Source organism: Erinaceus europaeus, chromosome 10 (genome assembly GCF_950295315.1).
Source record: "Erinaceus europaeus chromosome 10, mEriEur2.1, whole genome shotgun sequence".
Lineage (NCBI taxonomy): Eukaryota > Metazoa > Chordata > Mammalia > Eulipotyphla > Erinaceidae > Erinaceus > Erinaceus europaeus.
In genome coordinates this window covers 40,039,623-40,052,069 of record NC_080171.1, presented here as the reverse complement: position 1 = coordinate 40,052,069, position 12,447 = coordinate 40,039,623, and the positions used below count along the sequence as shown (strand labels likewise).

The 12,447-nt window shown below is 39.1% G+C and overlaps 1 protein-coding gene across 1 annotated transcript in view; it reads left to right on the top strand.

Moving 5' to 3' along the window:
* Positions 1 to 12,447, top strand: part of PCSK5 (proprotein convertase subtilisin/kexin type 5) — a 357,422-nt gene that overhangs the window by 54,055 nt on the left and 290,920 nt on the right. The window contains exon 2 of the mRNA XM_007536380.3: positions 6,293 to 6,397. Within this exon, the coding sequence (XP_007536442.1) occupies positions 6,293 to 6,397 (105 nt within the window). The remainder of the gene's footprint in view (positions 1 to 6,292; positions 6,398 to 12,447) is intronic.

Genomic DNA, 12,447 nt, shown 5'->3' with positions numbered 1-12,447 from the left:
ACCCCCAACTCTTCATTTGAACTATTCCAGCCTTTAGGTTCATGAGAGTGATAATTTTTTTTGAACACAGAAAGTTATCAATGCTACTTGGAAAACAAACTTGCAATGAGTGTGTGTGTGTGTGTGTGTGTGTGTGTGTGTTTGACTATCTTTGCCTATGGGTGAAATGCACTTTTTCCTGGAAAAACTAAGACCCTATCTTATGAGTCAGTTGATTACAACAGTAAAAAATAAGAAACTCTTTTCCTAAGAACATAATTTGGTTGAGAAAAGAATGTGAAGTTTTGGATACAAGGGTGAAAGGTTAGAATAACACTGGAAGGAATAACACAGAAACATGACAGAATTGGAATAAGAGATGGGATTTAGTGACAGTATTGCATTTAGACTTGTTAGGCTAGAAAAGAGGGTTTATATGACTGTTCAAAGAAGAGCTTAAGCGGCCAGTAGAAAAGAAATTATTCACCTGCCTTTATGTGGTATTAAAGAAAAAGTTGTGTTTCAATCTATCTGCTATTGATTTTATACTTAGGTGCTTACATAGCTCCTGATTTATTGAAGAAAAAAATGTTTCTATGTTAGGTACGTATTGTTCATTTTTGCCCTTGTTGTTTGTCCATAGCAGATAAGCAGTCATTTTTTGTTTTACATTATTCCAGAGGAGTGAGATAGAATGTCTGACTATGCATATTACTGCTCTTTGTTTTACTCTGCCTTTCTTTTGAATAATCATAATGTGTTATGACATTACTCTTTTTAATGTTTATTAAATGCTTTCCACATGCTCAGTGCTGTTGGAATATTATAAAAGAAACAATTCTTTCCAATAAGGGGCATGGATATTAATGGATGGGAGACATAAACATGCTTTTAAATATATATAAAATTCTAGGAGGTGGCAGATTATTTCATTTGGGTGAGGGAGAATATTCATTCACACTATTCATTTGCTATTATCTTGCAAAAAAAGTATAGAGATGTCTTAGCCTACTTCCTTCAGTCCTATAACTGTGGCTATAGGTCATCAATTTAGATAGAATTAGACTATTTAGAAACTTCCTTTAATTTTTTATAGTTATGTGATTCTCATACCAGGAATTATGACTCTCATGCTAGAGTTTGAACACAGACAGCACTAATGTATACAGTTTCAACAAGGATTCTGAGTTCTTTTTTATTTATTTATTTAAAAAATTTCATTATCTTTATTTATTGGATAGAGATAGCCATAAATTGAGAGGGAAGGGGGTGATAGAGAGGGAGTGAGACAGAGAGACAGAGAGACACCTGCAGCCCTGCTTCACCACTCACAAAACTACAGGTAGGGACTGGGGACTTGAACCTGGGTCCTTGCAAATTGTAACATTTGTGCCCTACCAGGTACACCACCAGTTGGCCCCCATGGATTCTGAGTTTTATATCATTCATTCAGCAATCTTTTCTTAGAACCTATAGTGTGTCAAGCTTTGAAATAAGAATCGGGAACAAAATGGTAGGCAAAATGGATGTGCTGTGGAACATACAGATTATGTATATATTACTCCTACATCAAATGAATAATTTTACCATACCATGTATAATCACAGGTTTATCATGATTCTGTGAGATGATGAATACATGCTGACCTAATTTGGGGGCAGGTTAAGATTTTTCTAATTGAGGTAAGGTAAAGTGATGAAGAAGGGGAAGTAAGGTGAAGAGGGCACAGGTAGGAAAGTGCAGGTAGAGGGAAGCAATAAGCAGTACACAGAGAACTGAAGGTGAGCATGGCTGAAGGACAGAGAAATGAGTGCAGGTGTGATTTGAGATGCTGTTAAGCAGAGAATCTTGCTTGCCTGATGTAGGTTTGGGAGGGCAGAGCGCAGTGGTCTGCATTTCAGTGATTAGGTAAAGCAGGTGGCACAGTTGATGTTGGCACAGAAATATTGATCCACTTAGTTTTCAAGTTATAGAATAGTTATACATGTTGACTATTACTGTTTATTTTAAGAACAAAGGCAATCTGGGATATGTTATAGGATGTAGCAAAGATTGCATTTTGTAACCTCACTCTAGGTATTGTGTAGAAAACAGATTTGAGAGAGAAGTTTGGTACTAATGGTCATAGGAAGACTGGAAAGTAAGTATTGTCTCTGAACAGGATGTCACAATGAATACGGTGGGTTTTCCAGTAACCTGTGACTCATTTGTACTTACTGCCAGTGATTCAAGAGTTTTGTAACTTTGAGAATCTCTAACTTGTACAAGATTGTGTAACTGCATAGCTACTTTGTCAGAAGCTCTGACCCAGTCATTTTTGAATATTCAGGGAAACCTATTGAATGTACTTCTTGGTCTACTTTGGAGAGTATTCAATATAAGCTGTTAAGTAGCTTTTAGCAGTCATGAAGACCAAGCTTTCAGACATGACTGCCAAGGCCATAACACAGAATGTTCTTCCATGAAAACTACTGCTTCTGCCTTAACCAGTGGCTCTTTGACAGTCTTTAACAATCAAAACAGGATGCACAAGCATGCTCAGAAATCTAGCAACCAGACAATAATTCTGCACAGCAACCTCCAAGTATACAAATGGCCCCAAGAGAATGGCTCTTGACGTTGCATTCTGCCTCTCACTGGTAGAACCTTAATCACATTGGCAGTTTAACTTCATGGAGCTTAGATTTTTTTGATCTAGATTATAGGATGGCATGCCAGATACATATTGTATGTGTCTTTGTACCCTGAAAATGAGCTAAGTTCACCCTAATGCTAGGTATTCCACAAGCACTTGCACTTTACTACCTCCCAGTATACTAGCTCTGTATGTTGGGGGTACTCAATATTTTTGTTAATAAAATAGGAGTCAATGATATTTATCATGTCATTTTCTCAGAGAAATTAAGTGTGATCCCATGCCAATGAGCCTCACAAAGCTTGGCACATGGAAACCATTCAGTAAATGAACATCATTCAACACCTTGGTAGAGGAGTTTAATGGCCTGAATAGATGTGATCTTTGTACTACTTGCATATGATGTTCTATTTTATTTATTTGCTTTATTCTTGGGAAGGTTTTTGATAACTGTTTCAATTTCATTGGTTGTGATGGGCCTGTTCATATTATCTAGTTTCTCTTTACTTAATTTTGGAAGTTCATAAGGTATCTAGGAAATCGTCCATTTCTTCCAGGTTCTCTATCTTGGTGGCATATAGTTGTTCATAGAAGTCCCACATGATGGGAGTCAGGTGGTAGTGCAGTGGGTTAAGCGCATGTAGCGCAAAGCTCAAGGACCGGATAAAGATCCTGGTTCAAGCCCCCGGCTCCCCACCTACAGGGGAGTCACTTAAGCATGGTAATATATGTTCTCAACTGCATGCGTGATTACCTGGCCTCCCAGTAACCCCTTCTACCCACTCTACTCATCTCCCTTTCCCTTTCTTTTCTGGTAACCACCAATTTGGTCTTTCAGTTTGAATGCCTGTTATTATTATTATTTACTATATTGGCACCAGGGTTTGATACCTGTAGGACAAACCCACTGCTCCTTTTTTCCTTTTTTTATTTTCTTCTTTATTTGATATATATTTGATATAAATTGAGAGGGGGAGGCTAAGATAAAGAGGAAGAGAGAAATGTTAGTGATTTAATAGTGATTTACAAGATAATAAGATCATGGGGGTGTAGTTCCACATTGGTCTTGGCCTCTCTCTCTTTCTCTTGGTCTCTCTCTCAGCCTGGAGCAGTTAAGCCATGGAGATGAAAATATACAAATAAGCAAACAAACAAAACTAATACAAACCTTTGTTGTTTGGTTCAATTTCTATTATGCGACACATATTTAGAAGCTGTTGTAAGAATATGGTTGTTTTTAACTTAGTTTTTTTTTTCTTTTTCTTTTTTTTAAACTTTTTATTTATAAAAAGGAAACACTGACAAAACCATAGGATAAGAGTGCTACAACTCCACACAATTCCCACCACCAGACCTCCATATCCCATCCCCTCCCCTGATAGCTTTCCTATTCTTTAACCCTCTGGGAATATGGACCCAAGGTCATTGTGGGATGCAGAAGGTTGAAGGTCTGGCTTCTGTAGTTGCTTCCCCACTGAACATAGGCGTTGACAAGTCGATCCATACTCCCAGCCTGTCTCTCTTTCCCTAGTGGGGAAGGGCTCTGGGGAATCAGAGCTCTAGGACACACTGGTGGGATTATCTGTCCAGGGAAGTCTGGTTGCATCGTGCTAGCATCTGGAACCTGGTGGCTGAAAAGAGAGTTAACATATAAAGCCAAATACATTGTTGAACAATCATGAACCTAAAGGCTGGAATAGTGCAGGTGAAGTGTTCCTCCATTTTGTAGATAGCTAGTAGGCATATTTTAGTTATATTTCAAAGGGCCTGTAGCTATACTAGTGTTTTTTGTTTGTTTGTTTGTTTTCCCCCTGAGCCTGAAATCTGATATGCAGGTGGATCCAAGTTATTGTCTGAGGAGATGATGTCATGGCTGGGAAAAGGACCAGAAAGCTGGATCAGGGAAGAGAGTAGCTCCCTAATATGGGAAAGGGGTATAAATATTGTTGACTGTAAACCCCAATGATTTGATATGATCTGGGGCCCATAATTAGCTTAGGAGCCTGTGTGACCTTTGCATCCCTCTAGATCTGAGCTCACATTCTGTGGTCATCACTAGGAACACTCCAAGCCCCAATATCAGGACCCATCTTCCTCAGGTGTAACATAGAGTATGTTGTCTAGCCTCCTTTCGGAGGATGGAACATTCTCTATCATTGTTGATCTAAGTTGAGGGCAAGGTCCTATGGGGGGCCACAAAGAGATCTATTGTGTTGTTCCTGATAGAGATGACAGGTAACAATGGAGAGAGGGATTTGTTTGAGGTCTAGGCCCATCTTGTCTGTTTGGGAATCTCAGGACTCCCCAACTAGGGCCCCAGCTGTTGGGGTGGCCTGATAGTGACTAAGGAGTCATCATTAAAGTATGCCAGTCTCTTGCTCTTATTCAGCTTTTGCAGTCCTTACTTTGATAAGGTTAACTTTGGAATGAGTGAGAGAACTGTAATAGGAAATAGGTGAGGAAGGTATCTAAGTCTAAGTGGACGCTATTTTATTATGAACTTGATACTGACTCACTACAGACTATTGTGTATTTTTGATTTCAGGTATATATTTTGCCCTAATTTATGGATACATGTGAACATATGCTCTATCTAATGGGACCTGGTCTATATCTAGGTTTTGGGGCTTTGTTAGGAAGTTTACCTCCTGGAATGGAATTAGAGAATACCATGAAAGCAAAGGTGTCACCCAAGTGATGAGGGTGAAGGGTTGGCATTCCATGTCTGACGTATCTGTGCACAGTCTGAGGTGAAGCATGCTAAAATGGTACTCATTGCATTGATTAGGTTGGAGCTTGGTTACTTTTCTTAAAGTGGGGAAAGACTTATTTTTTAAACTATACTGACTAAACCTCAATGGATTAATGTATTTTTAAAATATTAATTTTAATGAGAGATATACGCACACTCATTGACAGAGGGACAGGAGTTAGAGACAGGTACAGAAACAAAGACAAGAGCACTGCTCATCTCTGGTTTATAGTGATGCTGAGATTGGACTTGGGACCTTAGGGCCTCAGGCATGAAAGTCTTTGACATATTATTATGCTGTCAACTCAGCCTAGATTGGACTGTTTTTACACAGGAAGCTACATTGGTAAGATATGTGATCTTTTTAAGAAATTGCCATTCCACTTTTAGTTTTTATAATATATGAATAACGGCTGTGCATTTATACTGTTGGCTGAAGTAAGGAAACAAACTCAGTAGTGTTTTCTTTGTGAATAATCAACTGCCTAAAACTTGTTTCAAATTAATGATATAAATAATCAAACAAGGTCCTCCTTTGTACATTTTCAGGAGCAAACAAAATGCAATGTGTTTTTATAACCGGAGAACTACTTTTTTTTTCTCTTCCCCTTTTGGATATAGATTGATATAAAATTACTTTAAATGCTGCATATAAATTAAGCATTAAAAGGGAGATATGGAGTGGCTAAGCAGCCCCATTATAATCATTACTCCCACAGTCACTGCCTCAAGGACACTTGATTTCATATCACATGTCCTCCTTTTGAAAAGTGATCACCAAGGTTCAAGTAACAGTTAAGCATAACAGGCAACTGCATAATTTAAGAACTTTTTTTTTTTTAAAAAGTGTCCTTATTTTAATGAAAACAGGAAAAACAAGACACTATTCATACATTTCCTCTAATCTTTCTCACTGGTCTTTGCAGATTGGAGCCTTGAAAGACTACTACCACTTTTACCACAGCAGAACGATTAAAAGGTCAGTTCTCTCAAGCAGAGGAACCCACAGTTTCATTTCAATGGAGCCAAAGGTAAGAAGAACCGGTTGGTTGGGGGGAACCCTAAGGCAAAGCTTTTGCATTTTTTATTGGTAATTGCACACTAGGAACTGATGAGCCTCATGAAGGCTCTGGTTTCAAGAGAGGTCGTGTCATCTATCCTCTGACCCAGTCAGTGGCTTTGCTTCTTCTTCAGACAAAAATGGGTAATGGCTGAACTTTGACTAAAGTATTATCACTCCAGTGCAGAAAATTCCAGTAATATCATAGGTAACATTTCTCATGGAGAAGCAAGGAGTGGGGGTAATGGGTGTGTGAGATATTAGAAATATCATCTACCTGTTTGCATGCAGATCTGAAATGCTATCCGAGCTCCATAGAGGTGTCATTTCTATGCTCCTTAGGTCAGTCTTCCAGTAACCATGAGTCTTTGTTGTGTATCTACCATGAGTTTTAGTTGACATTATAGAGCTATGCGATTAGCAACACAAGGAGTAGATCATGTGTAGGACAAAAGGGACATGTAACACTAAAGGGGAGAAACTAGAGAGTCTAGAATCCTCTTAGGAGAATCTAGAAGGGGAGGGATAGGTTGAGGTTTTCTCACTCCATTTTGGAAATGTGAGAAAGCTTTGAAATGGAAGTTGGGAAGCTGCAGGGTGTTAAGGCTAAACAAATACTGGTAGCTAAAACACTGAGGATGACTTCAATATCTGTCCTTAGCAGTTAAACCAAAGGAAGGGTCTGACTTCTGATTGAGAGCTACTTAACTTCTCAAGAAGGAAAAGAAACAAGCCCTACTAACCTGGCCCAGTTCCTCTGTGGACTCACAGTTTATTTATGGATTAGGAAGGATTTCCCCCCCCCCCCGTTATGACTTAGTTTTGCATAGAAACTTACTTTCAAATAAAATGGTCAACAAATTTCAACCAGGAAGCATACCAGTCTCCTCTAAAGATTCCTTGAAAGTTGTATTTTTTATTAAAGCAGACAGGTCCCTATTTGAATTAATATGCAAATCAGCTCTGCAATACAGAGTCCTATCCAATGTTATATACCATAATTTGCTTTATTTTCTTTGGAATAGTATAACATGTAGGACTGTATTGGTGATTAGAAAAAGCACATTTCCTGTAGGTCTCCATTTTCTGTGGTTTATAGGACTGTCCCTAATACTGATTGATACTCTGGTGGCCTGTGTATTATAATTTCCTCCCTTCCATTCACTTCAGAGTGGGAAACATCTGGCAGAGCAATCTATGGGGTAGTTTTTGAATTAGCAAAGTTTTCAAAATATTCATATTTTTCGTTTTTGCAATAACTTCCGAGGAAGCTTTGATGAAATTTGGTAATTAAAATAATTCTAGTTTCATGCCTCCTCTGCATGGTCAGTGTGAACTTGAAAAACCATGTGCTCTAGTTAGTTTGGGGAGTGAGAACTGAATGTAATGATAATTTATTTGGTCAAGAATTTACTGAAATATTGAGTTCGCTCTTTCTTCCTTTCTTTCTTTCTTTCCTTTCTTTCTTTCTTTCTTTTATTTAAGAAAGGAGACATTAACAAAACCATAGAATAGGAGGGGTACAGTTCCACACAATTCCCATAACCCGATCTCCATATCCCATCCCTTCCCCTGATAGCCTTCCCATTCTCTGACTGGGAGTATGGATCCAGCGTCGTTGTGGGTTGCAGAAGGTGGAAGGTCTGGCTTTTGTAATTGCTTCCCCACTGAACATGGGCCTTGACTGGTTGATCCATACTCCCAGTCTGCCTCTCTCTTTCCCTAGTAGGGTGGGGCTCTGGGGAAGCAGAGCTCCAATACACAATATCAAGTTCTTTCTTTTTTTTTTTTTTTAATAATTTATTTCTTTATTGGGGAATTAATGTTTTACATTCAACAGTAAATACAATATTTTGTACATGCATAACATTCCCCAGATTCCCATTTAACAATACAACCCCCACTATGTCATTCATCATCTTTCATGGACCTGTATTCTCCCCACCCACCCACCCACCCCAGAGTCTTTTACTTTGGTGTAATACTCCAATTTCATTTTAGGTTCGACTTGTGTTTTCTTTTCTAATCTTGTTTTTCAACTTCCGGCTGAGAGTGAGATCATCCCATATTCATCCTTCTGTTTCTGACTTATTTCAGTTAACATGATTTTTTCAAGGTCCATCCAAGATCGGCTGAAAACGGAGAAGTCACCATTTTTTACAGCTGAGTAGTATTCCATTGTGTATATATACCACAACTTGCTCAGCCACTCATCTGTTGTTGGACACCTGGGTTGCTTCCAGGTTTTGGCTATTACAAATTGTGCTGCCAAGAACATATGTGTACACAGATCTTTTTGGATGGATGTGCTGGGTTCCTTAGGATATATCCCCAGGAGAGGAATTGCAGGGTCATAGGGTAGGTCCATTTCTAGCCTTCTGAGAGTTCTCCAGACTGTTCTCCACAGAGGTTGGACCAATTGACATTCCCACCAGCAGTGCAGGAGGGTTCCTTTGACCCCACACCCTCTCCAGCATTTGCTGCTGTTACCTTTTCTGATGTATGACATTCTCACAGGAGTGAAGTGATATCTCATTGTTGTCTTGATTTACATTTCTCTGACAATCAGAGACTTGGAGCATTTTTTCATGTGTTTCTCGGCCTTTTGGATCTCTTCTGTGGTGAATATTCTGTCCAAGCCCTCCCCCCATTTTTGGATGGGGTTATTTGTTGTCTTGTTGTTGAGTCTGGCAAGCTCTTTATATATGTTGGTTATTAAACTCTTATCTGATGTATGGCATGTAAAGATCTTCTCCCATTCTGTGAGGGGTTTCTTGGTTTGGGTAGTGGTTTCTTTTGCTGTGAAGAAGCTTTTTAATTTGATGTAGTCCCATAGGTTTATATTTGCCTTAGTCTTCCTTGTAATTGGATTCGTTTCATTGAAAATGTCTTTAAAATTTATGCGGAAAAAAGTTGTGCCAATATTTTCCTCTAAGTAGCTGATAGTTTTTGGTCTAACATCCAAGTCCTTGATCCACTTGGAATTTACTTTTGTATTTGGTGAAATACAGTGATTCAGTTTCATTCTTCTGTATGTTTCAACCCATTATTTCCAACACCATTTGTTGAAGAGACTCTGCTTTCCCCATGTAATAGTCTGGGCCCCTTTGTCAAAGATTAGATGTCCATAGGTATGGGGCCTCATTTCTGGGCTCTCAATTCTATTCCACTGGTCAGTGTGTCTGTTCATGTTCCAGTACCAAGCAGTTTTGATGACAATGGCTCTATAATACAGTTTGAGATCTGGGAGTGTGATGCCTCCGGTTCTGTTCTTTTTTCTCAAGATTGTTTTGGCAATTCTAGGTCTTTTCTGGTTCCAGATAAACATTTGTAGCATTTTTTCTATTCTCCTAAAAAATGTTCTTGGGATCTTGATGGGGATAGCATTAAATTTGTAGATGGCTCTGGGTAATATATTCATTTTGATGATGTTAATTCTTCCAACCCATGAACATGGAATATCTTTCCACTTCTTTGTCTCAAGTTATTTCTATACCAAATATTGTTTTGGAGAATCCCAGCCTTCATCTCTTCTGATGCCAACAAGTGGAATAATGTAGCAGAATCCAGGAGAAAGCTGGGATGGTGGAATACATACCTAAAATGTATGCACTTCCTCATTCAGTCCAGAGGAATTAGGGTCATTTCAGGTTAGCCTCAGCTTTGTCTTCAGTGAGAAGACATTTTTTGTAGGACTATATTTTCACTCTGATCTCTCCTGCCCATCAACCCTACACAATTGTTAGTACAAAGGGGCCACAATTTACCAACTTTGCAGATGTAGTAGCACAGATTGGGGTTCCCCCACACTTTCTTTTAGATATTTCAGTTTCATTTATCTCTTCTTGTTGGTTCATTTATTTAATGACCATTTTCTGAACCTCTCATACATGCTAGATTCTCTGTTAGACTCAATATGTGTGATTTTATCTCTGACCACTTGACTAAGGTATTGCCTGTCAGGTTTCTCCATTTTGAAATGATGGTATTGCCCCCCTACTTCTTGATTATGTGTTTTGTGAAGAAACAATTTGAGACTATATACATTTCTCTGGACTGTCTTGAAATTTTCCAACTGGGATTGACCTCATTGGGAATGCAAAGCAAATGTCAGTTTTACCTTTTCTGGTCCTGCTTTTTTTTAAAAAAAGGTGATTTTAAAAAAACTTTTTGGCTTTATTTTACTTGATAGAACAGAGAGAAATTGAGAGGGAGGGAGAGCTAGGGAGAGTGAGAGAGACAGAGAGACAGAGAGACACCTGTAGAACTGCTTCACCACTCATGAAGCTTTCCCCTTGCTGGTGGGTACTAGGGCCTAAACCCAGGTCCTTGTGCATGGTAATATGTGTAACCAAATGTACCACCTGGCCCCTTAGGCCTCCTCATCTTTCTTTCTTTTTCTCTCTCTCTTTTTAATTTCTTTATTGGGGGTTTAATGGCTGCTCCTCACCTTTCATCTTGGTTGTGTGTGGTGGATGGTCCATGGACACAGAGTAGAGACAGATTTGTTACTTGGAGTGATGGGTTCACATGAAATGGCTTTGTGGAAAACAGTGACTATGTATATAAAACTACTTTCATTTCCTGTCTTCTCAACAAAGAGAAAACACAGGAATGAAAGAATACATTGTAGAGAATAAACCTACTAGGCAGATGCTAACATTTCCTTGCTGTTATAAATTATATGACACCCAGCCCTCCCTTCATGCTTCTACTCAGAAGGTTCCAAAGTGGCAACAGTATAAGAACAGATCTCCTGGTGCTAAAACACTGTGGCCTTCTGGGGCACACAAGCACAGAGAATAAGAATAGATTGGACTCTTAAATATTAACATCACCTTATAATTAACTTTGTAAATGGCAGGGATTTTCAAATTTCTAAAAATGGCATCTTAAGGGCCAATGAGTCTTACACTGATTTTTTTTTTTTTTAATCAATATCTTTCCTTTTGGTTCAGTAACTTTTCTTCAAGAAACCTAGATTTTAGAGACAGTCTTGAGGTAATATTCTCAGACGCTTCTGTTTAGATTTTTTTTTAAGACATCTTTGCCAGTCCTATGGCATTTTGGTCTAAAAGTTTACCCTTTGGAACAGAAGCTATAGCTTTTGAGTTGTCTCTGTGGTCACTTATGGTTGAGAGAGAGAACTTCCTTCCTCTCTCTCTCTCTTTCTCCCTCCCTCCTTCCCTCCCTTGACAGCTTTCCTATTCTTTATCCTTCTGGGAGTATGGACCCAGGATCATTATGAGGTACAGAAGGTGGAAGGTCTGGCTTCTGTAACTGCTTCCCTGCTGAACAAGGGTCTTAGCAGGTTGATCCATATTCCCAGCCTGTCCTTCTCTTTCCCTAGTGGGGCAGGGCTCTGGGGAAGTGGGCTCTAGAACATATTGGTTGGGTCGTCTGCCCAAGAATTCAGGTTGCCATCATGGTAGCATCTGGAACCTGGTGAATGAAAAAGAGTTAATATATAAAGCAGAACAAATTATTGACTAATTATGAACCTAAAGGCAAGAATATTTCAGATGAGGACTTGGGTCTGTGTTTTGGAAAAAGCTAGCAGGTCTATTTTAGGTATATTCTGTTGGTATACTTCTAATCCTGCTTTTAAAACCCCTTCTGTTTCATTGGTTTAATCTCCCCTGCTTAACACTGTATTCTATTTACATAAACCACTGTTAACTAAGCAGCACCCTGCCTCCAGGGCATTGGTTTAACCCCCACTGGTTCATGATGTCTTTTTGCTCTGCCCCCTCTCCTAATACACCCTGATTTTCACCGATCTCTTTTCGCTCCACCCTCTCTATGTCACATCCTGTTTCCACCTTACTTGGCAAGTATATATAAGGACAGGATTGTGATTATAGCTTAGCTTAGATTGTGCTGTGTTCCACATGAATAAAGAGATACCACTTCCCTGCTCAACCATGAGTCCCTGGTCATCTGTCTCCTGCCCGCAAAGCCAACCCAGCAATATTCCAAGGGGCCCATGACTTTACTTGTTTTTTCCTGATTCTGACATCT